The sequence below is a fragment of the Labrus bergylta genome, chromosome 22, assembly GCF_963930695.1.
Source record: "Labrus bergylta chromosome 22, fLabBer1.1, whole genome shotgun sequence".
Lineage (NCBI taxonomy): Eukaryota > Metazoa > Chordata > Actinopteri > Labriformes > Labridae > Labrus > Labrus bergylta.
The window spans coordinates 15,244,612-15,269,726 of NC_089216.1; the positions used below are offsets into that span (position 1 = coordinate 15,244,612).

At 42.8% G+C, this 25,115-nt stretch overlaps 1 protein-coding gene across 2 annotated transcripts in view; it reads right to left on the bottom strand.

Moving 5' to 3' along the window:
- The window catches only part of zanl (zonadhesin, like), a 60,318-nt gene extending 35,765 nt beyond the window's left edge, over positions 1–24,553 (bottom strand). For both annotated transcript variants that reach the window (XM_065950827.1, XM_065950826.1), the window contains exons 1-46: positions 24,513–24,553; positions 23,489–23,514; positions 21,560–21,709; positions 21,201–21,466; positions 20,282–20,366; positions 20,046–20,195; positions 19,441–19,608; positions 19,250–19,347; positions 19,084–19,162; positions 18,818–18,970; positions 18,521–18,714; positions 18,273–18,414; positions 17,849–18,093; positions 17,563–17,711; positions 17,280–17,408; positions 16,674–16,812; positions 14,885–15,026; positions 14,318–14,514; positions 13,961–14,099; positions 13,504–13,575; positions 13,207–13,400; positions 12,959–13,100; positions 12,535–12,779; positions 12,249–12,397; positions 11,966–12,094; positions 11,360–11,498; positions 9,571–9,712; positions 9,004–9,200; positions 8,647–8,785; positions 8,190–8,261; positions 7,893–8,086; positions 7,645–7,786; positions 7,221–7,465; positions 6,935–7,083; positions 6,652–6,780; positions 6,046–6,184; positions 4,257–4,398; positions 3,690–3,886; positions 3,333–3,471; positions 2,876–2,947; positions 2,579–2,772; positions 2,331–2,472; positions 1,907–2,151; positions 1,621–1,769; positions 1,338–1,466; positions 732–870 (exon numbers count right to left, since the gene is read on the bottom strand). In XM_065950827.1, coding sequence (XP_065806899.1) covers positions 732–870; positions 1,338–1,466; positions 1,621–1,769; positions 1,907–2,151; positions 2,331–2,472; positions 2,579–2,772; positions 2,876–2,947; positions 3,333–3,471; positions 3,690–3,886; positions 4,257–4,398; positions 6,046–6,184; positions 6,652–6,780; positions 6,935–7,083; positions 7,221–7,465; positions 7,645–7,786; positions 7,893–8,086; positions 8,190–8,261; positions 8,647–8,785; positions 9,004–9,200; positions 9,571–9,712; positions 11,360–11,498; positions 11,966–12,094; positions 12,249–12,397; positions 12,535–12,779; positions 12,959–13,100; positions 13,207–13,400; positions 13,504–13,575; positions 13,961–14,099; positions 14,318–14,514; positions 14,885–15,026; positions 16,674–16,812; positions 17,280–17,408; positions 17,563–17,711; positions 17,849–18,093; positions 18,273–18,414; positions 18,521–18,714; positions 18,818–18,970; positions 19,084–19,162; positions 19,250–19,347; positions 19,441–19,608; positions 20,046–20,195; positions 20,282–20,366; positions 21,201–21,466; positions 21,560–21,709; positions 23,489–23,514; positions 24,513–24,538 — 6,843 coding nt within the window. In that variant the 5' untranslated portion in view covers positions 24,539–24,553. The remainder of the gene's footprint in view (positions 1–731; positions 871–1,337; positions 1,467–1,620; positions 1,770–1,906; positions 2,152–2,330; positions 2,473–2,578; positions 2,773–2,875; positions 2,948–3,332; positions 3,472–3,689; positions 3,887–4,256; positions 4,399–6,045; positions 6,185–6,651; positions 6,781–6,934; positions 7,084–7,220; positions 7,466–7,644; positions 7,787–7,892; positions 8,087–8,189; positions 8,262–8,646; positions 8,786–9,003; positions 9,201–9,570; positions 9,713–11,359; positions 11,499–11,965; positions 12,095–12,248; positions 12,398–12,534; positions 12,780–12,958; positions 13,101–13,206; positions 13,401–13,503; positions 13,576–13,960; positions 14,100–14,317; positions 14,515–14,884; positions 15,027–16,673; positions 16,813–17,279; positions 17,409–17,562; positions 17,712–17,848; positions 18,094–18,272; positions 18,415–18,520; positions 18,715–18,817; positions 18,971–19,083; positions 19,163–19,249; positions 19,348–19,440; positions 19,609–20,045; positions 20,196–20,281; positions 20,367–21,200; positions 21,467–21,559; positions 21,710–23,488; positions 23,515–24,512) is intronic.
- Between the last annotated feature and the right edge of the window lie 562 nt (positions 24,554–25,115).

Below are 25,115 nucleotides of genomic sequence, written 5' to 3' on the forward strand. Positions count from 1 at the left end.
ATTTCAGATGTTTTTAAACTTTTGATACTTTAGGACAACGCAGATTCTGTCCTGCCCATGGGAGATCGGGCCAACTCTTTTTCCTTGCCATCTGTTCCATGTATGATCAAAGTGAGAGCTGTGGAAAATGGTGGATTGTTTCACTCCAAATGGGGAGCAAGTCTTTTGCCTAAGTGGAAGAGTAAAAGTAAATCGAGATCTTGTTTTCAGGTGAGGATTAAATGGATCATGAGATTGGCAGGCAAGTTGTTCCAGCATCAGCAATAATTTAGGCAACTCTGCACTGTACACTCGTGGTGAAGAGGGAGCTGAGCATAAAGGCAAAGCTTTCAATTTACTAATTGATCTAGGTTCAGCGACGTCCCCTGAAGAGTTACTTGGTTCAGCCTAAGAGACAAGGTGATGAGCTTAGACTTCTGTAGGGAACTCTAAGTAGAGCTGCTGCTCCTTTGCATTGAAAGGAGCCAGTTGAGGTTGTTCAGACAAAGAAGAAAGGAAGGAAGGAAGGAAGCAAGGAAGGAAGAAAGGAAGGAACAAGGAAGCAAGGAAAGAAGGATGGATGGATGGATGGATGGAGATGAAGAAAACCTGACAGTATGCTGATCAAAGGGGTACGGCCCAAGGGCAGGATGGAAATGTACTTGAAATTTAACAACATCACAGGGGACATTTCTATATTCATATACCTTATAACAGTGTAATTGTGTTTGTTTGTGAGAGTTATTGCTTACATTGGGGTTGACTTTGGGGTGGCACACAGCGAAGGGACCATTTCGGTCCAGCAAAATGCCACAGTATCCAGAGCTCTCGTAAAGGTCCTGTTCTTCTTCATCGCATTCAGGGATGGTGGTATTAGGCTTCTTGTTACACCTGCCAGCACAGACTGTCATTTAGTGAAGCTCTGTTTGTGAAGGTCAGTAAGTTACTTTCTCTGGTAATTGCAAAGATGGGCCTAAGTGAAATCTCATTGGGATCCTCTAGTGCACAGGAGGTTTTCCACGTGCTAAGAGGAGACCATGTGGTACACTCAGAGCTCTCAACAGGGCATATTTATCGTGTATAATATTTGAACTAGGAAAGCCTTGAAATTTCCAAGGAGGAGCATGTAAACATTGCTGGAAAGAGGAACATCTGAAATACCATGTTGGGAATACTGCCACGGCAACAAGTCCCTGGTTCAGTGGAAGAGAATGGTTGGATCATTTAACAAGTATTTGGTGAACTATCCATCTCCTTAACTTATCAGGGTCTGGAAGGCAGTGGCATTAGGCTAAGCAAGTTAACCCGGACATTCCTCATTCCAGCAATAATCTGTAGAATCAATGCATGCTACTCACTCTGGATCAGTGTTCCAGCTGTGTCCAAACTCATTGGCGCTATTGGTCAATATTCCATCTGGTTTACGGAAATCATCTTTGGTATCTCCATCATAGTTTCCACACAGTCCACACAGCATGTCCTGATAGCTACAAACAATTAACAAAAAGAACAAATTAGTGATTTGTGGAAGTGAGAGATCTTAACCATGGACATTCATATTTTACTTCATTTAATTAAAACCAAGTACTCTCATGATTCATCAGTGACTATTTCAGCATTTTAACTTCAGCCTTCACTCACTCTTTAATAACTTTAATGTCCATGAAGTGGTTTCCATCATAGCGAACAGTTAAACCAAAGTCTGTGAACACTTTGTAGTGCTTTCCAGATTTGTACACAGAGACACCAGGGACCGGTGACACAGGTAGGTTAACATTGGTCCCATTCACCTGTTTTAGGAAAACAGACATAATGACATTATGAGATATAATGTAGAGTAAAGTTACATGGGCACTCTTGTAGATATGTGGTATATGATTCTTGTAACCCTGCCAAAATTGTGTCAGGTCCTCCCTTCATGCCTTACCTGGACAGTACCACCTTTAAGAATGGAGATCTTCACATGACGTACATACACATGTACGGCTTTCACATAGGAGATGGTTGGTCTGTTGTGACGATTTTCATTGTCGGCATGGACCTCAAAGTACTGCAGAGATGTTGTATTGCACGGTGCAGACATCAAATAGCTACAGTTACCCATGAAGTTGTACTTTCGTTTGTCAAAGGTGGTGTAATGGGGATCACCGGACGCTATACACGAAGATGTACCTAAGGGAAATTCAAATGAGACACTTTATGTTATAAACTTAACAGGGATTTGAAGTCTAAGGTAGCCCAAATTAAACCAATGAATGAAAAATACATCAAATGGTCATATCACCCGGGACCATATTGGCTATTCAGAGGTTAAGTTGGAGGTGAGACTTGTCAGATGCAGAATCATCTACCTTTAGGATAGCAGCCTGAAACACCATTAACCTCTCGACACTCTTCATCTGCGGCACAGGAGTTATCAACACATTCCAAAGTGTAGTTCCCTGCACAGCGACACAGCTTTGAGCAGCCATCACCGACAACAATCTCCCCAGGCTGAAACAAGATTCAACAAGGAATCAGTACCATGATTTATCGTCATTTCATCCTTGTACTGAGCAGAAATGTTTGCATATGGGGAATATTAGCCAGGACATCTGACCTCATAATAGTTGTTGTTGTCATCCAGGCAGCCACATTGTTCCAATGGCACACAGTGCCGCCCCTTAAAGACAAACCCTGGTTTGCAGAAGCAGCCGCTAATACAGGAGCCAGTGCAGTTGGTGGAGGGTTCCATACAGGTGGGAATACAAGCTGGACCACAGTCTATATACTCTGAATTAGGGGGACATGGATCTGTACAGCAGGGGAAAAACGGAATCGGTTAATGGAAAACTTAGAACTATAAATTATTTGTAATTGGAATACAAAACCAGACTTCAATAACGACATGTCTTACTTGGTGGTTTGGTTGTTGTAGGTCTTGGAGTTGTTGGTTTTGGTGTTGATGGACGAGGAGTTGTTGGTGGTGCTATAAATGAAAAATAATATTTTATCATGAAACCAGGTTTTAACTTTCATGCTTTCATAATTTTACCAGCATCCATGGGTGAATGTTATTTCTCATGTCTTTTCAAATTTAGTACTGGAGTCACAATGCTCCATATATCTGAATTGTATATGGAATATATAGATTTAAGAGCAAATTTCTCCAAGCAATCAAAACCCAGTTACATCATATATTTTCTTGCAAATCAGCTAAATATGTGGTTAACACTGAAATTAATGGACATAGAAAAATGTGGCATGTAAACAACCTTCACAAATTACAACAAGTTATTTCAATTACTAAGGAGGAGTTTGAACCCTTTTTGTTACATATATTCAAAAGTCTCCTCATAATGGTGCTAACTTACCGATTGGATAGCATCCCAAGTCTCCGTCCAGGTTTTTACACTCCTGCATTGGGGGGCAGTCATGGGCCGAACAGGAAACGAAGGGGGCATTACACCTGCACTTTATCTGGCAGTCCTCCAAATAAAACTCCTCTCCTGGCTTAAACACACACACAGACACAAAAACAAACATATCAGAATTGTTAATTACCATTTTAATAAGACATTTAGAAATGTGCAGAGGGTCAACATTTACTAAACCTATACCTCACACCCCCCCCTCTTGAACAACCACCACCACACACATACAGATGCACAATATTCAATCCCCACCGTGATTCCAACCTAAACCTAAACCCAGCTCTAATTTTCACCTACCTCGTAGTACTGTCCGTTAGTGTGTTTGCAACCACAGGAACTCTCCTGGACACACTTTCCAGCACTCAGGATGTAGCCTGGATCACACACACAGCCTTCAGAGCAAGGCCCGCCACAGGATGGAGGTTTCCCAGAACAGGTGTTCTGACAGGGGTCTGCACAGGGCTGATAGTGGCTGTTGGGGGGGCATTTCAGAGCTGGGGGGAGAATGGGAAACTGAGTTAAGTGATAGCAATAACGTAGAGAAGAGACAGATGTTTAAACCATGACCTGTCCTCCTCCTAAGCGAGAGAAATGTCAGTATTTCTACTGATTAGTGGACAGACACATAAATACTTTGCATCAAAAAAGTAGCTATTTCCCCGACTATTGTTTCGGTCACCTAGCAATTAGCGCCGTTGCTTTGTGTGTGTGAGCTCTCCCCTTCTGCTATGTGCCCTAAACTTCGGCGAGCACAGCCTACACCGCATCCAATCTGAAAGACTCTAAACCCTTTGGAAGAAACTCTATAGTTGCTTCTGTCTAGACCTCCCCACATTCCAATCCATCCGCTCACTCAACACTCACGGCAGAAGGTTTCATTCCTCCAGGGTCTAACACTGACACCACGGTCCTGGCATTCATTGACGTATGCTTCAATGGCTTCACACAGAATGGGCTTGGCTCCATCCAACTCGCACAGATCAAAGAGACAGTCCTGGAAGTAATTCTGAAAACAACAAACAAGACCAAGTCACAAAAAAACACCTACAAAGATGATTTAACCACATATTTACCATCTACATGCTACCAATGACATGACCCTTGCTATACCATCTGAAGAATGTCGGTCAAGTAAAAGTTACTCAATGAAATCAATCATTACTTTGAGTGCAGGAAATCCTCATATTTTAAGATTTTCCACAGATTAGCAATACCACACAAAGCCCCCCACCAATTACTGAATTTGGGGCTTTTTTTTCAAATAGGCCCACCACCTGCAGAGATGGTCATGGGGATCTAGTGCTTTGGAAGGCGAAAGCAGGGGCCTGGATATGCTGATCCCTTGCAATGCTGAGTGGTTCTTGGTACATAGCATGTCAGACCTCTGGCGGGGAAGGAACCGAGGTGGTGCAGGAGATGGAGCGGTACCAGCTAGATATAGTTGGGAACACCACCACACACCTGCACCAATTCTTGAACCAAACTCCTAGGGAGGCACCGGACTCTCCACTTTTCTGGAGTTGCCCATAATATGGGGGTTGGCAGGCATCTATGGGAATACTCAATTACTCAATACCTGACCCCAACCAATGTGTTCTATGATGAGGAGGTGAAGTATGAAGATCCAGTGGAAGCTTTATCAAAACCCTTGGCACAGGTCGCTGAGGTAGTCAAAAGGCTCCTCAGTGGCAGGGCGCCAGGAATGGATGAGATCAACCCTGAGATGCTGAAGGCTCTGGACATTGTTGAGCTGTCTTGGATGACATGCCTCTTCAGTGTTTTCTGGAGGTCTTGGACAGTGTCTTTGGAACGGTCTGGGGTGGGGGATCTGACTCTCAGAAAAGTAGGACCAGAGGGTGTGCTTCAACTAACAGGGTATCACGCTACTCAGGAAAAGTGACCTCTAGGGTGCTGGAAAGGAGATTTCAGATGTTTTTAAACTTTTGATACTTTAGGACAACGCAGATTCTGTCCTGCCCATGGGAGATCGGGCCAACTCTTTTTCCTTGCCATCTGTTCCATGTATGATCAAAGTGAGAGCTGTGGAAAATGGTGGATTGTTTCACTCCAAATGGGGAGCAAGTCTTTTGCCTAAGTGGAAGAGTAAAAGTAAATCGAGATCTTGTTTTCAGGTGAGGATTAAATGGATCATGAGATTGGCAGGCAAGTTGTTCCAGCATCAGCAATAATTTAGGCAACTCTGCACTGTACACTCGTGGTGAAGAGGGAGCTGAGCATAAAGGCAAAGCTTTCAATTTACTAATTGATCTAGGTTCAGCGACGTCCCCTGAAGAGTTACTTGGTTCAGCCTAAGAGACAAGGTGATGAGCTTAGACTTCTGTAGGGAACTCTAAGTAGAGCTGCTGCTCCTTTGCATTGAAAGGAGCCAGTTGAGGTTGTTCAGACAAAGAAGAAAGGAAGGAAGGAAGGAAGCAAGGAAGGAAGAAAGGAAGGAACAAGGAAGCAAGGAAAGAAGGATGGATGGATGGATGGATGGAGATGAAGAAAACCTGACAGTATGCTGATCAAAGGGGTACGGCCCAAGGGCAGGATGGAAATGTACTTGAAATTTAACAACATCACAGGGGACATTTCTATATTCATATACCTTATAACAGTGTAATTGTGTTTGTTTGTGAGAGTTATTGCTTACATTGGGGTTGACTTTGGGGTGGCACACAGCGAAGGGACCATTTCGGTCCAGCAAAATGCCACAGTATCCAGAGCTCTCGTAAAGGTCCTGTTCTTCTTCATCGCATTCAGGGATGGTGGTATTAGGCTTCTTGTTACACCTGCCAGCACAGACTGTCATTTAGTGAAGCTCTGTTTGTGAAGGTCAGTAAGTTACTTTCTCTGGTAATTGCAAAGATGGGCCTAAGTGAAATCTCATTGGGATCCTCTAGTGCACAGGAGGTTTTCCATGTGCTAAGAGGAGACCATGTGGTACACTCAGAGCTCTCAACAGGGCATATTTATCGTGTATAATATTTGAACTAGGAAAGCCTTGAAATTTCCAAGGAGGAGCATGTAAACATTGCTGGAAAGAGGAACATCTGAAATACCATGTTGGGAATACTGCCACGGCAACAAGTCCCTGGTTCAGTGGAAGAGAATGGTTGGATCATTTAACAAGTATTTGGTGAACTATCCATCTCCTTAACTTATCAGGGTCTGGAAGGCAGTGGCATTAGGCTAAGCAAGTTAACCCGGACATTCCTCATTCCAGCAATAATCTGTAGAATCAATGCATGCTACTCACTCTGGATCAGTGTTCCAGCTGTGTCCAAACTCATTGGCGCTATTGGTCAATATTCCATCTGGTTTACGGAAATCATCTTTGGTATCTCCATCATAGTTTCCACACAGTCCACACAGCATGTCCTGATAGCTACAAACAATTAACAAAAATAACAAATTAGTGATTTGTGGAAGTGAGAGATCTTAACCATGGACATTCATATTTTACTTCATTTAATTAAAACCAAGTACTCTCATGATTCATCAGTGACTATTTCAGCATTTTAACTTCAGCCTTCACTCACTCTTTAATAACTTTAATGTCCATGAAGTGGTTTCCATCATAGCGAACAGTTAAACCAAAGTCTGTGAACACTGTGTAGTGCTTTCCAGATTTGTACACAGAGACACCAGGGACCGGTGACACAGGTAGGTTAACATTGGTCCCATTCACCTGTTTTAGGAAAACAGACATAATGACATTATGAGATATAATGTAGAGTAAAGTTACATGGGCACTCTTGTAGATATGTGGTATATGATTCTTGTAACCCTGCCAAAATTGTGTCAGGTCCTCCCTTCATGCCTTACCTGGACAGTACCACCTTTAAGAATGGAGATCTTCACATGACGTACATACACATGTACGGCTTTCACATAGGAGATGGTTGGTCTGTTGTGACGATTTTCATTGTCGGCATGGACCTCAAAGTACTGCAGAGATGTTGTATTGCACGGTGCAGACATCAAATAGCTACAGTTACCCATGAAGTTGTACTTTCGTTTGTCAAAGGTGGTGTAATGGGGATCACCGGACGCTATACACGAAGATGTACCTAAGGGAAATTCAAATGAGACACTTTATGTTATAAACTTAACAGGGATTTGAAGTCTAAGGTAGCCCAAATTAAACCAATGAATGAAAAATACATCAAATGGTCATATCACCCAGGACCATATTGGCTATTCAGAGGTTAAGTTGGAGGTGAGACTTGTCAGATGCAGAATCATCTACCTTTAGGATAGCAGCCTGAAACACCATTAACCTCTCGACACTCTTCATCTGCGGCACAGGAGTTATCAACACATTCCAAAGTGTAGTTCCCTGCACAGCGACACAGCTTTGAGCAGCCATCACCGACAACAATCTCCCCAGGCTGAAACAAGATTCAACAAGGAATCAGTACCATGATTTATCGTCATTTCATCCTTGTACTGAGCAGAAATGTTTGCATATGGGGAATATTAGCCAGGACATCTGACCTCATAATAGTTGTTGTTGTCATCCAGGCAGCCACATTGTTCCAATGGCACACAGTGCCGCCCCTTAAAGACAAACCCTGGTTTGCAGAAGCAGCCGCTAATACAGGAGCCAGTGCAGTTGGTGGAGGGTTCCATACAGGTGGGAATACAAGCTGGACCACAGTCTATATACTCTGAATTAGGGGGACATGGATCTGTACAGCAGGGGAAAAACGGAATCGGTTAATGGAAAACTTAGAACTATAAATTATTTGTAATTGGAATACAAAACCAGACTTCAATAACGACATGTCTTACTTGGTGGTTTGGTTGTTGTAGGTCTTGGAGTTGTTGGTTTTGGTGTTGATGGACGAGGAGTTGTTGGTGGTGCTATAAATGAAAAATAATATTTTATCATGAAACCAGGTTTTAACTTTCATGCTTTCATAATTTTACCAGCATCCATGGGTGAATGTTATTTCTCATGTCTTTTCAAATTTAGTACTGGAGTCACAATGCTCCATATATCTGAATTGTATATGGAATATATAGATTTAAGAGCAAATTTCTCCAAGCAATCAAAACCCAGTTACATCATATATTTTCTTGCAAATCAGCTAAATATGTGGTTAACACTGAAATTAATGGACATAGAAAAATGTGGCATGTAAACAACCTTCACAAATTACAACAAGTTATTTCAATTACTAAGGAGGAGTTTGAACCCTTTTTGTTACATATATTCAAAAGTCTCCTCATAATGGTGCTAACTTACCGATTGGATAGCATCCCAAGTCTCCGTCCAGGTTTTTACACTCCTGCATTGGGGGGCAGTCATGGGCCGAACAGGAAACGAAGGGGGCATTACACCTGCACTTTATCTGGCAGTCCTCCAAATAAAACTCCTCTCCTGGCTTAAACACACACACAGACACAAAAACAAACATATCAGAATTGTTAATTACCATTTTAATAAGACATTTAGAAATGTGCAGAGGGTCAACATTTACTAAACCTATACCTCACACCCCCCCCTCTTGAACAACCACCACCACACACATACAGATGCACAATATTCAATCCCCACCGTGATTCCAACCTAAACCTAAACCCAGCTCTAATTTTCACCTACCTCGTAGTACTGTCCGTTAGTGTGTTTGCAACCACAGGAACTCTCCTGGACACACTTTCCAGCACTCAGGATGTAGCCTGGATCACACACACAGCCTTCAGAGCAAGGCCCGCCACAGGATGGAGGTTTCCCAGAACAGGTGTTCTGACAGGGGTCTGCACAGGGCTGATAGTGGCTGTTGGGGGGGCATTTCAGAGCTGGGGGGAGAATGGGAAACTGAGTTAAGTGATAGCAATAACGTAGAGAAGAGACAGATGTTTAAACCATGACCTGTCCTCCTCCTAAGCGAGAGAAATGTCAGTATTTCTACTGATTAGTGGACAGACACATAAATACTTTGCATCAAAAAAGTAGCTATTTCCCCGACTATTGTTTCGGTCACCTAGCAATTAGCGCCGTTGCTTTGTGTGTGTGAGCTCTCCCCTTCTGCTATGTGCCCTAAACTTCGGCGAGCACAGCCTACACCGCATCCAATCTGAAAGACTCTAAACCCTTTGGAAGAAACTCTATAGTTGCTTCTGTCTAGACCTCCCCACATTCCAATCCATCCGCTCACTCAACACTCACGGCAGAAGGTTTCATTCCTCCAGGGTCTAACACTGACACCACGGTCCTGGCATTCATTGACGTATGCTTCAATGGCTTCACACAGAATGGGCTTGGCTCCATCCAACTCGCACAGATCAAAGAGACAGTCCTGGAAGTAATTCTGAAAACAACAAACAAGACCAAGTCACAAAAAAACACCTACAAAGATGATTTAACCACATATTTACCATCTACATGCTACCAATGACATGACCCTTGCTATACCATCTGAAGAATGTCGGTCAAGTAAAAGTTACTCAATGAAATCAATCATTACTTTGAGTGCAGGAAATCCTCATATTTTAAGATTTTCCACAGATTAGCAATACCACACAAAGCCCCCCACCAATTACTGAATTTGGGGCTTTTTTTTCAAATAGGCCCACCACCTGCAGAGATGGTCATGGGGATCTAGTGCTTTGGAAGGCGAAAGCAGGGGCCTGGATATGCTGATCCCTTGCAATGCTGAGTGGTTCTTGGTACATAGCATGTCAGACCTCTGGCGGGGAAGGAACCGAGGTGGTGCAGGAGATGGAGCGGTACCAGCTAGATATAGTTGGGAACACCACCACACACCTGCACCAATTCTTGAACCAAACTCCTAGGGAGGCACCGGACTCTCCACTTTTCTGGAGTTGCCCATAATATGGGGGTTGGCAGGCATCTATGGGAATACTCAATTACTCAATACCTGACCCCAACCAATGTGTTCTATGATGAGGAGGTGAAGTATGAAGATCCAGTGGAAGCTTTATCAAAACCCTTGGCACAGGTCGCTGAGGTAGTCAAAAGGCTCCTCAGTGGCAGGGCGCCAGGAATGGATGAGATCAACCCTGAGATGCTGAAGGCTCTGGACATTGTTGAGCTGTCTTGGATGACATGCCTCTTCAGTGTTTTCTGGAGGTCTTGGACAGTGTCTTTGGAACGGTCTGGGGTGGGGGATCTGACTCTCAGAAAAGTAGGACCAGAGGGTGTGCTTCAACTAACAGGGTATCACGCTACTCAGGAAAAGTGACCTCTAGGGTGCTGGAAAGGAGATTTCAGATGTTTTTAAACTTTTGATACTTTAGGACAACGCAGATTCTGTCCTGCCCATGGGAGATCGGGCCAACTCTTTTTCCTTGCCATCTGTTCCATGTATGATCAAAGTGAGAGCTGTGGAAAATGGTGGATTGTTTCACTCCAAATGGGGAGCAAGTCTTTTGCCTAAGTGGAAGAGTAAAAGTAAATCGAGATCTTGTTTTCAGGTGAGGATTAAATGGATCATGAGATTGGCAGGCAAGTTGTTCCAGCATCAGCAATAATTTAGGCAACTCTGCACTGTACACTCGTGGTGAAGAGGGAGCTGAGCATAAAGGCAAAGCTTTCAATTTACTAATTGATCTAGGTTCAGCGACGTCCCCTGAAGAGTTACTTGGTTCAGCCTAAGAGACAAGGTGATGAGCTTAGACTTCTGTAGGGAACTCTAAGTAGAGCTGCTGCTCCTTTGCATTGAAAGGAGCCAGTTGAGGTTGTTCAGACAAAGAAGAAAGGAAGGAAGGAAGGAAGCAAGGAAGGAAGAAAGGAAGGAACAAGGAAGCAAGGAAAGAAGGATGGATGGATGGATGGATGGAGATGAAGAAAACCTGACAGTATGCTGATCAAAGGGGTACGGCCCAAGGGCAGGATGGAAATGTACTTGAAATTTAACAACATCACAGGGGACATTTCTATATTCATATACCTTATAACAGTGTAATTGTGTTTGTTTGTGAGAGTTATTGCTTACATTGGGGTTGACTTTGGGGTGGCACACAGCGAAGGGACCATTTCGGTCCAGCAAAATGCCACAGTATCCAGAGCTCTCGTAAAGGTCCTGTTCTTCTTCATCGCATTCAGGGATGGTGGTATTAGGCTTCTTGTTACACCTGCCAGCACAGACTGTCATTTAGTGAAGCTCTGTTTGTGAAGGTCAGTAAGTTACTTTCTCTGGTAATTGCAAAGATGGGCCTAAGTGAAATCTCATTGGGATCCTCTAGTGCACAGGAGGTTTTCCACGTGCTAAGAGGAGACCATGTGGTACACTCAGAGCTCTCAACAGGGCATATTTATCGTGTATAATATTTGAACTAGGAAAGCCTTGAAATTTCCAAGGAGGAGCATGTAAACATTGCTGGAAAGAGGAACATCTGAAATACCATGTTGGGAATACTGCCACGGCAACAAGTCCCTGGTTCAGTGGAAGAGAATGGTTGGATCATTTAACAAGTATTTGGTGAACTATCCATCTCCTTAACTTATCAGGGTCTGGAAGGCAGTGGCATTAGGCTAAGCAAGTTAACCCGGACATTCCTCATTCCAGCAATAATCTGTAGAATCAATGCATGCTACTCACTCTGGATCAGTGTTCCAGCTGTGTCCAAACTCATTGGCGCTATTGGTCAATATTCCATCTGGTTTACGGAAATCATCTTTGGTATCTCCATCATAGTTTCCACACAGTCCACACAGCATGTCCTGATAGCTACAAACAATTAACAAAAAGAACAAATTAGTGATTTGTGGAAGTGAGAGATCTTAACCATGGACATTCATATTTTACTTCATTTAATTAAAACCAAGTACTCTCATGATTCATCAGTGACTATTTCAGCATTTTAACTTCAGCCTTCACTCACTCTTTAATAACTTTAATGTCCATGAAGTGGTTTCCATCATAGCGAACAGTTAAACCAAAGTCTGTGAACACTTTGTAGTGCTTTCCAGATTTGTACACAGAGACACCAGGGACCGGTGACACAGGTAGGTTAACATTGGTCCCATTCACCTGTTTTAGGAAAACAGACATAATGACATTATGAGATATAATGTAGAGTAAAGTTACATGGGCACTCTTGTAGATATGTGGTATATGATTCTTGTAACCCTGCCAAAATTGTGTCAGGTCCTCCCTTCATGCCTTACCTGGACAGTACCACCTTTAAGAATGGAGATCTTCACATGACGTACATACACATGTACGGCTTTCACATAGGAGATGGTTGGTCTGTTGTGACGATTTTCATTGTCGGCATGGACCTCAAAGTACTGCAGAGATGTTGTATTGCACGGTGCAGACATCAAATAGCTACAGTTACCCATGAAGTTGTACTTTCGTTTGTCAAAGGTGGTGTAATGGGGATCACCGGACGCTATACACGAAGATGTACCTAAGGGAAATTCAAATGAGACACTTTATGTTATAAACTTAACAGGGATTTGAAGTCTAAGGTAGCCCAAATTAAACCAATGAATGAAAAATACATCAAATGGTCATATCACCCAGGACCATATTGGCTATTCAGAGGTTAAGTTGGAGGTGAGACTTGTCAGATGCAGAATCATCTACCTTTAGGATAGCAGCCTGAAACACCATTAACCTCTCGACACTCTTCATCTGCGGCACAGGAGTTATCAACACATTCCAAAGTGTAGTTCCCTGCACAGCGACACAGCTTTGAGCAGCCATCACCGACAACAATCTCCCCAGGCTGAAACAAGATTCAACAAGGAATCAGTACCATGATTTATCGTCATTTCATCCTTGTACTGAGCAGAAATGTTTGCATATGGGGAATATTAGCCAGGACATCTGACCTCATAATAGTTGTTGTTGTCATCCAGGCAGCCACATTGTTCCAATGGCACACAGTGCCGCCCCTTAAAGACAAACCCTGGTTTGCAGAAGCAGCCGCTAATACAGGAGCCAGTGCAGTTGGTGGAGGGTTCCATACAGGTGGGAATACAAGCTGGACCACAGTCTATATACTCTGAATTAGGGGGACATGGATCTGTACAGCAGGGGAAAAACGGAATCGGTTAATGGAAAACTTAGAACTATAAATTATTTGTAATTGGAATACAAAACCAGACTTCAATAACGACATGTCTTACTTGGTGGTTTGGTTGTTGTAGGTCTTGGAGTTGTTGGTTTTGGTGTTGATGGACGAGGAGTTGTTGGTGATGCTATAAATGAAAAATAATATTTTATCATGAAACCAGGTTTTAACTTTCATGCTTTCATAATTTTACCAGCATCCATGGGTGAATGTTATTTCTCATGTCTTTTCAAATTTAGTACTGGAGTCACAATGCTCCATATATCTGAATTGTATATGGAATATATAGATTTAAGAGCAAATTTCTCCAAGCAATCAAAACCCAGTTACATCATATATTTTCTTGCAAATCAGCTAAATATGTGGTTAACACTGAAATTAATGGACATAGAAAAATGTGGCATGTAAACAACCTTCACAAATTACAACAAGTTATTTCAATTACTAAGGAGGAGTTTGAACCCTTTTTGTTACATATATTCAAAAGTCTCCTCATAATGGTGCTAACTTACCGATTGGATAGCATCCCAAGTCTCCGTCCAGGTTTTTACACTCCTGCATTGGGGGGCAGTCATGGGCCGAACAGGAAACGAAGGGGGCATTACACCTGCACTTTATCTGGCAGTCCTCCAAATAAAACTCCTCTCCTGGCTTAAACACACACACAGACACAAAAACAAACATATCAGAATTGTTAATTACCATTTTAATAAGACATTTAGAAATGTGCAGAGGGTCAACATTTACTAAACCTATACCTCACACCCCCCCCTCTTGAACAACCACCACCACACACATACAGATGCACAATATTCAATCCCCACCGTGATTCCAACCTAAACCTAAACCCAGCTCTAATTTTCACCTACCTCGTAGTACTGTCCGTTAGTGTGTTTGCAACCACAGGAACTCTCCTGGACACACTTTCCAGCACTCAGGATGTAGCCTGGATCACACACACAGCCTTCAGAGCAAGGCCCGCCACAGGATGGAGGTTTCCCAGAACAGGTGTTCTGACAGGGGTCTGCACAGGGCTGATAGTGGCTGTTGGGGGGGCATTTCAGAGCTGGGGGGAGAATGGGAAACTGAGTTAAGTGATAGCAATAACGTAGAGAAGAGACAGATGTTTAAACCATGACCTGTCCTCCTCCTAAGCGAGAGAAATGTCAGTATTTCTACTGATTAGTGGACAGACACATAAATACTTTGCATCAAAAAAGTAGCTATTTCCCCGACTATTGTTTCGGTCACCTAGCAATTAGCGCCGTTGCTTTGTGTGTGTGAGCTCTCCCCTTCTGCTATGTGCCCTAAACTTCGGCGAGCACAGCCTACACCGCATCCAATCTGAAAGACTCTAAACCCTTTGGAAGAAACTCTATAGTTGCTTCTGTCTAGACCTCCCCACATTCCAATCCATCCGCTCACTCAACACTCACGGCAGAAGGTTTCATTCCTCCAGGGTCTAACACTGACACCACGGTCCTGGCATTCATTGACGTATGCTTCAATGGCTTCACACAGAATGGGCTTGGCTCCATCCAACTCGCACAGATCAAAGAGACAGTCCTGGAAGTAATTCTGAAAACAACAAACAAGACCAAGTCACAAAAAAACACCTACAAAGATGATTTAACCACATATTTACCATCTACATGCTACCAATGACATGACCCTTGCTATACCATCTGAAGAATGTCGGTCAAGTAAAAGTTACTCAATGAAATCAATCATTACTTTGAGTGCAGGAAATCCTCATATTTTAAGATTTTCCACAGATTAGCAATACCACACAAAGCCCCCCACCAATTACTGAATTTGGGGCTTTTTTTTCAAATAGGCCCACCACCTGCAGAGATGGTCATGGGGATCTAGTGCTTTGGAAGGCGAAAGCAGGGGCCTGGATATGCTGATCCCTTGCAATGCTGAGTGGTTCTTGGTACATAGCATGTCAGACCTCTGGCGGGGAAGGAACCGAGGTGGTGCAGGAGATGGAGCGGTACCAGCTAGATATAGTTGGGAACACCACCACACACCTGCACCAATTCTTGAACGAAACTCCTAGGGAGGCACCGGACTCTCCACTTTTCTGGAGTTGCCCATAATATGGGGGTTGGCAGGCATCTATGGGAATACTCAATTACTCAATACCTGACCCCAACCAATGTGTTCTATGATGAGGAGGTGAAGTATGAAGATCCAGTGGAAGCTTTATCAAAACCCTTGGCACAGGTCGCTGAGGTAGTCAAAAGGCTCCTCAGTGGCAGGGCGCCAGGAATGGATGAGATCAACCCTGAGATGCTGAAGGCTCTGGACATTGTTGAGCTGTCTTGGATGACATGCCTCTTCAGTGTTTTCTGGAGGTCTTGGACAGTGTCTTTGGAACGGTCTGGGGTGGGGGATCTGACTCTCAGAAAAGTAGGACCAGAGGGTGTGCTTCAACTAACAGGGTATCACGCTACTCAGGAAAAGTGACCTCTAGGGTGCTGGAAAGGAGATTTCAGATGTTTTTAAACTTTTGATACTTTAGGACAACGCAGATTCTGTCCTGCCCATGGGAGATCGGGCCAACTCTTTTTCCTTGCCATCTGTTCCATGTATGATCAAAGTGAGAGCTGTGGAAAATGGTGGATTGTTTCACTCCAAATGGGGAGCAAGTCTTTTGCCTAAGTGGAAGAGTAAAAGTAAATCGAGATCTTGTTTTCAGGTGAGGATTAAATGGATCATGAGATTGGCAGGCAAGTTGTTCCAGCATCAGCAATAATTTAGGCAACTCTGCACTGTACACTCGTGGTGAAGAGGGAGCTGAGCATAAAGGCAAAGCTTTCAATTTACTAATTGATCTAGGTTCAGCGACGTCCCCTGAAGAGTTACTTGGTTCAGCCTAAGAGACAAGGTGATGAGCTTAGACTTCTGTAGGGAACTCTAAGTAGAGCTGCTGCTCCTTTGCATTGAAAGGAGCCAGTTGAGGTTGTTCAGACAAAGAAGAAAGGAAGGAAGGAAGGAAGCAAGGAAGGAAGAAAGGAAGGAACAAGGAAGCAAGGAAAGAAGGATGGATGGATGGATGGATGGAGATGAAGAAAACCTGACAGTATGCTGATCAAAGGGGTACGGCCCAAGGGCAGGATGGAAATGTACTTGAAATTTAACAACATCACAGGGGACATTTCTATATTCATATACCTTATAACAGTGTAATTGTGTTTGTTTGTGAGAGTTATTGCTTACATTGGGGTTGACTTTGGGGTGGCACACAGCGAAGGGACCATTTCGGTCCAGCAAAATGCCACAGTATCCAGAGCTCTCGTAAAGGTCCTGTTCTTCTTCATCGCATTCAGGGATGGTGGTATTAGGCTTCTTGTTACACCTGCCAGCACAGACTGTCATTTAGTGAAGCTCTGTTTGTGAAGGTCAGTAAGTTACTTTCTCTGGTAATTGCAAAGATGGGCCTAAGTGAAATCTCATTGGGATCCTCTAGTGCACAGGAGGTTTTCCACGTGCTAAGAGGAGACCATGTGGTACACTCAGAGCTCTCAACAGGGCATATTTATCGTGTATAATATTTGAACTAGGAAAGCCTTGAAATTTCCAAGGAGGAGCATGTAAACATTGCTGGAAAGAGGAACATCTGAAATACCATGTTGGGAATACTGCCACGGCAACAAGTCCCTGGTTCAGTGGAAGAGAATGGTTGGATCATTTAACAAGTATTTGGTGAACTATCCATCTCCTTAACTTATCAGGGTCTGGAAGGCAGTGGCATTAGGCTAAGCAAGTTAACCCGGACATTCCTCATTCCAGCAATAATCTGTAGAATCAATGCATGCTACTCACTCTGGATCAGTGTTCCAGCTGTGTCCAAACTCATTGGCGCTGTTGGTCAATATTCCATCTGGTTTACGGAAATCATCTTTGGTATCTCCATCATAGTTTCCACACAGTCCACACAGCATGTCCTGATAGCTACAAACAATTAACAAAAAGAACAAATTAGTGATTTGTGGAAGTGAGAGATCTTAACCATGGACATTCATATTTTACTTCATTTAATTAAAACCAAGTACTCTCATGATTCATCAGTGACTATTTCAGCATTTTAACTTCAGCCTTCACTCACTCTTTAATAACTTTAATGTCCATGAAGTGGTTTCCATCATAGCGAACAGTTAAACCAAAGTCTGTGGACACTGTGTAGTGCTTTCCAGATTTGTACACAGAGACACCAGGGGCCGGTGACACAGGCAGGTTAACATTGGTCCCATTCACCTGTTTTAGGAAAACAGACATAATGACATTATGAGATATAATGTAGAGTAAAGTTACATGGGCACTCTTGTAGATATGTGGTATATGATTCTTGTAACCCTGCCAAAATTGTGTCAGGTACTCCCTTCATGCCTTACCTGGACAGTACCACCTTTAAGAATGGAGATCTTCACATGACGTACATACACATGTACGGCTTTCACATAGGAGATGGTTGGTCTGTTGTGACGATTTTCATTGTCGGCATGGACCTCAAAGTACTGCAGAGATGTTGTATTGCACGGTGCAGACATCAAATAGCTACAGTTACCCATGAAGTTGTACTTTCGTTTGTCAAAGGTGGTGTAATGGGGATCACCGGACGCTATGCACGAAGATGTACCTAAGGGAAATTCAAATGAGACACTTTATGTTATAAACTTAACAGGGATTTGAAGTCTAAGGTAGCCCAAATTAAACCAATGAATAAAAAATACATCAAATGGTCATATCACCCAGGACCATATTGGCTATTCAGAGGTTAAGTTGGAGGTGAGACTTGTCAGATGCAGAATCATCTACCTTTAGGATAGCAGCCTGAAACACCATTAACCTCTCGACACTCTTCATCTGCGGCACAGGAGTTATCAACACATTCCAAAGTGTAGTTCCCTGCACAGCGACACAGCTTTGAGCAGCCATCACCGACAACAATCTCCCCAGGCTGAAACAAGATTCAACAAGGAATCAGTACCATGATTTATCGTCATTTCATCCTTGTACTGAGCAGAAATGTTTGCATATGGGGAATATTAGCCAGGATATCTGACCTCATAATAGTTGTTGTTGTCATCCAAGCAGCCACATTGTTCCAATGGCACACAGCGCCGCCCCTTAAAGACAAACCCTGGTTTGCAGAAGCAGCCGCTAATACAGGAGCCAGTGCAGTTGGTGGAGGGTTCCATACAGGTGGGAATACAAGCTGGACCACAGTCTATATACTCTGAATTAGGAGGACATGGATCTGTACAGCAGGGGAAAAACGAAATTGGTTAATGGGAAGCTTAGAACTATAAATTAATTGGAATTGGAATACAAAACCAAACTTTAATAACGACATGTCTTACTTGGTGGTTTGGTTGTTGTTGGTCTTGGAGTTGTTGGTCTGGGTGTACTTGGCCCAGGAGTTGTTGGTTTGGGTGTAGTAGGTCCAGGAGTTGTTGGTTTTGGTGTTGATGGACCAGGAGTTGTAACAGGAGGTTGAGGAGTGGTTGGTAGTGCTATATGTAAAAACAATTGAAGCATCAACATGAAGCCAAGTATCATTTAGAGAGCATGAACATATTTCTGATTGAAGGTGAAGTAACATGAGTCCCTCAGTTTAGTTCCTCACCTTTACAGGCCAGGACACACACGGCATCAACAGCAATATCTGTCAGTGGAGTCTCTCCAAAGGTACCCACAATAGCAAACTGAAGTGAAAAAATAAAGTCAATACAATACAATTTTTTTTTTCTACACATGCTTAAACATACATAGAGACATATTCAAGTATTTACCTTGATGGCGGCAGTTCCTATGTAACGGACCACTGCAGGCCTCCATCCTTGACCCTGGTTTCCTCTGACAGTGAAGAGAGCAGGTCCAATGGTTCCACCTGGTAAATGAAAAGAACGACTTCAAGTCAAACACTTTTTGCTGTCTGACATCCTGTATTGGCTGACTTTAGAAGAAAAGCAATTTGTTATACCTTCACTGATGGTGTGCACGCTGATCTCCATGTTGTTGCTGGTGCCAAACAGGGTATAGTAGAAGGTGAGGTCCAGACATTTGGAGGTTGGGGTTAATAGAGGACTTATGAGCTTAGACTTGACACCAGGGACAGCCTCAGCAGAGTCCATCAACATGTATTGGCCCACTACATATGGGAAAAAAACAAATAAACATCTACCGTTAGATATGAATGAAGTAAAACTAATTAAATAAACTTTCTATCTTGTCGATTATTGACATTATTTTGGACTCATCTTAGCGACATATGTTTGGCAACAGGGCTAATATATTGGTAGTCATTGTTGACATTTTTATTTGACTGATTTCATCTGAAGAAAAATGTACCATAGGATTTCTGACTTTGCGGCTTGTAGTAGACATTATTATTAGAATTCTAACTTCAATACAATAATTGATTTTATGAGAATGAGTATTTGAGTTGGTGCTCATCTCCATGTTCACATGACGGCCAACTACCAATAAGTTAGAGAGTAAGTCTGGGTCTAAGACAAATGTATTGTATAATATAGTATCATATTTTATTGTATTGTATCACAAGTATTTAAAAGAAGAACCACTTACGGCCAGGTTTCGAGTAGTCATCATCGGGTCCACTTCCTTCAGTATCCGTTGATCCAGTAAAGAAATCAAATCCAAACATTTCGTCGATATCGTTTTCAGTCGTCCACCCACAGGAGTCAGTCTCGTCAAAATCACAGCCAGAAACACAAGCTGTGGAAAACATTCAGACAGATTAGATAAAGATTAGATGAAGTGTGTTTCTGTATGAATGTATGTGTAGATGTGTGTTAACTCACAAGGACATGCGCCGTCGTTTATCACAATGTTGTCCACAGCTGTGTCACAGGAAGCAGTCAAGCCTCTTGTAGCCTCGAAGATGATCTACAAATGCAGAAAGAAAACATGATGACTCTGTTTGAAGGCACGTTAAGGCAGATCCTTTTGAGTCTGGTTAGATCACATACATTTCTATGGCGGATTACTTTTGACACCTTGTGGGATGTTGCCAATTTATATCAGGTTGTGAAGACGATAGAAGCATTTCTAGTGGCTTTATCATCAACCATATTTTTTCACAATATAATTTGAGGCCGGACACTGGAGGGTAGGGTTAGGGTTTGCAACCCCCTTCACTGGTATTAACAAACATTTTCTTTGATTGTGTGGTAAATTAGTTTGCAATTTGCACCAAATTTGTCATGACATTTTTCTTTTGACTTTAACTCCTCCCCCTTACAGCTTCACAATTTGCTCATTTATGGCTTAAAAAGAAATCAAGATGGCGATATGTTAACTTGACTTTGCCTTGTTTAGTTCTTTTCTAGATGTCTGACTCCTCAAAGTGCTTTTACACCACATTACTTACCAACTAAGGGAACGGTTAGCTGAGAAACGTAAACGAGATCAGGGTTTACCGTTGCAAACTGTACTGAACCAAACCAGACGGCTTGGTGGAAATGAAGCTTATCACACGTTGCTCACCCTGGCTCTATTTTTGTGCACATTCATTTGCATATCAGCCCCCCCCCCCCCGAAAAAAATAAAACAAAAAAAACCAGTAAGATCTCCATTTCTATTTGAACTTAAAGCTGCTGCGAGCCAAAGAGTTCCTTTCCTTGGTAATGTAAGTGTGCAATTAAGACAGAGTGCAGGAACTCGTTCCCATGCACATTTCACTGTTACACCATCACAACACTACGACCTGCTAACACTTACTTGAACATTTTCGCTGCTTGGTTTTGACACTGTGACAGAACCCAGAAGCCAGGATGGACTCTGTAATCCGACTTTCTCAAAGACTTTTTCCTCTTTGCTGGAATCCTTCGCCAGCACCCTGAAAACGTTGCTACTGTCTGAGCCATACATGTAGTAACGAAACTGGACACAGATCTGATTGGATGGTGACGAGATGACGGGACTCAGCAGACGGGCCTTCTTTCCATTTGCCACGTTATCACCCTCGTGGTAGATGTAGAATCCCTCTGCAGACAGATCGATGGATTTGTCATAAGTCAGTCTTGGTCTGGTTAGCAGTACAGAAATAAGACATTTCTAATGAATGATTCAGCACTGACTTCCATCAGGGTAGTCTCCAGGGGGGCCAGTGCTTTCTGTCGGGGTGACCCCTTTGTGTCTCGTCCAGTCGCTATCGTCTGTGTAGTCCTGTTTGAAGTTACAGAATGGGTCGCTGTCCAGGTTAAAGTCGCAGGAGGTCAGCACCGCCGCTGGAGAAAGACAAACAACATAACACAGAGAACAGTGTCATAAAAAACCACCAACAACACGATTCAAATGAATAAATGGAGCTTTAAAGGAGTTAAGTTTGTGTCATTTTCTTTAAAGTGACGGTACGTTTAAAAGTCACATTTCTCTCTACTCTTACTTAAGTCAAATTGTATACATTTGTAAAAAAATAAATAATTTCACTGAAGTCTTATTTCTTTAGAAATTTGCAAAGGTTCACCGTTTCTAGATTTTAAAGATAGTGTCAGCAGCTTGTTCCTTCAAAATAAAATACAGACTTCTCTGCTCCATCGTCCCTTCTGGGCCTCCATACATGTGTGGTGGTGACTGTGTCTGCAGAGACCCTGTCCTCTGACTGGATTTTACTGTTCTGCTTTGTTCTGGTTGACTTGGGACGTTTCTGGGCGGAGCTGGTGTGTTTCCTCCAGCCAATGACAGTGCAGCAGGTGAGTTTGTGGATACAATTCAGTGATTGGACGTGATTCAAACTGGTGAATATGACGGACGTGGACGTAGTAGCAAAGAGAAAATATAATCACAGTGAGGAGAAACACCAAGCAGATAAAGCTTGTTCTAAAACCAGGGTGAACCTTTTGTTGTCTTTTACCCGTGGACGTGGAGTTGGTCTGCTTCCTGCTGGACAGGCAGGTGACAAAACACAGGCGGTTAGCTTGTGTTAGCGTGTGTTAGCTTGCAGTGTAGGTACAAGCAGTAAACGTAAACACTACGCCCTGCAGTGAGGGTGAGATTCTGGGGGCAATGAGCCCAGGAGGAGGAGGGGCCCAGATTGAATGTTGTGTTTACAAGCTGCAACCACAGACTGTAAATATGTTTGAAGCCTGAGTGACGCCACCCGTCTGTTCCTGCAGGGGGCGCTGGAGTCCAGTGGCGGTCTCCATGCTGGAAATGCTGTCTCATCCTAACTTTTAGTCAACCTAACGACAGGCTGGGCTTAGAGCTGGAGCTGAGGCGGGTTATAAGCCTCCTGACAAACCGTTACACCGTGCCTGCCTATCAATCAGGTCAGCGACATGCCTTATTGTGAATAACTCTTATCCTTCATCAAATCAAAACTGATGAGTCATCAAAACATTCACCCCCCCGTACAGTGTGTGTCGATCAAGACATGAGCTAATCAGACCCATTTGTTTTTTTGAACCAGGCTGTAAACATGTTAATCTCTGCTGTAAAAACAGGCTTTTTGAATGGGTGTGTATGTGACTTCCTGTGCTTCTGCAGCCAGCCTCTAGTGGATACTCAATGAACTGCAAGATTTTTGCTCTTCAGCATTGTCTTCTTTATTCAACACCGGAGGATGCTGATTGGCTGCAATGAACATTTCTACTGGCTCTACCTTTAAGCGTTAAAGTACTTAAAATAGTGTTAACTCTTGTGAAACTATTTTCAATTAAAGTCGATTTACCAATTTTAAATAAAGATTTATTTTTTTAATGAGAGGTTTAAAAATACGAGGCAGTGATTTTATTGCTCTGACTGAGTGCTGATATCTGTGTGTTTGTACGAGCTGCATGTGTGTGTTTACAGTTATGTGAAAGTGCTTGCTGGGTGTATATCTGCAGATAAGGAGCTGTATAGATCTAAAGTCCAAGTCCATCTCAAGGTCAGGCTGTGGATCACATGACTTGCTGCTGTCACGTCACTCCAGTTATTTTTATATTGTTCTCTAGTTTATTTAATTCCTCTGTGTTTGTACGAGATAAAGATAGAGAAGGTTTATTGGATCATTAAAAACAACTCACCATCGTCTCTGTGTTTTTTCTGGAGCCTGTAAATCAGATCAAAAACAAACATTAAAGTTTGGTGAAACAGCTGAAAGCATGTGTTCAGTTCTGATGATTTAACATGAAGGAATTTCTTTATGAGCATTGATCTGCAGTTAGAACGTCCTGAGGTCATCTCGCTGTAGGTGTATCGTCTACTGCTTCACATTTACACATTCTCTCTGAGTGATAACTTTAGTCCCCACTCAGGTCTATTATCAGCTTCAAATCACTCAAACATCGACAGAACATCGCAGCAGACTGTCGTCAGTCTGTCCTCTTACTGTCGTCAGTCTGTCCCGTGCAACAGAAAATATCTACATCAATTCATTGCAATAAAACGATTCTGTCATTTAAAGGCAGTTTGATCCATAAAATCCAGCTGATGGTGTTTAAACAGCACAATATAAAATCATGACATAAGAAAACAATCGTTGTTTTGAATAAATGATTTTCTTTAGTGAGTAACGATGCAATATAAGAATATCAGAGCACATCCAGCAGGTCATTATAACAGACACAAACCCCGACAAGCTGCAGAGACATGATGTTTTAAAAACAGGATTAAAGACAAATAATGATAATAATTATATACCTCTGAGTCTGGAGCACTGATCAGCTGATTAACAGAACATTTATTTTGATTACTAATCAAAGAAACTCGAAGAGAGAATAAAACAAAAACAAGATGACAGTAAAAATCAATGAGTCACTTTAGTTCATCCGATTTATCACTTATTTAAAAGTTCTTTAACAACACATGCTCAAATGCTTATTAAAGTCAAGGCGCCAATGCCTAGCGGTTAGCACGCACGACCCATGTACAGAGACATAGCCCTCCAAGCGGGCGGCCCAGGCTCGAAACCGACCTGTGGCTCCATTCCCACAAGTCAAACCCCCCTTCTCTCTCTCCCTGATTTCAGACTCTATCCACTTTTAATGAAATATCTATTCGGGTGATTTCTTTCTCATGGACACGATGATTTCAGAGGGGTCGACTCACCTGTGTCCTGCTCCACAGCTGCACATCCATAAGAGCAGGATTATAAAATGTAAAGAGTCCATTGCTAACTGTTAGCAGCTAGCAGATGGAAGACACAGGGACACGGCAGAGGGATTTATATACAGAGGACTCAGGGACGGGGATGGGGGGGTTGGGTGGAGACAGAGTGGCTGTGACTGGTGGAGAGAGGGGGGGGGGGGGGGTGTTTGGATGCTGAATTGCTGCATTTCTTGATGTTGCAAACTGTGTGAATGAGTAACCGAGCGATAGAGACGGGGTGTGTCCTCCTGGGTGCGTACATGTGCTTTCTGACCTCTGAGCTGTTCACTCACTGGGCGGGGATGTCCATCAAACACTACATCATTACATTACAAAAAGAGACATGATGGAGCTTATTGTGTAATTAACAGAAAACTTTGATCGGGACACACCTTCCTCGCCATGTTCTGTGTTTAGACATTTTGATTTATGAGACAAAGACTCGCCTGTCCTCAGGTGAAGGGAGGGGACACAATAAGGAAGGAATCTGAATGATAAGGTATATTCTGCTCATGAATAGTAACCGGGCTCAACAGTGTAGTTAAGGAAGTCAAAATCTCTGTT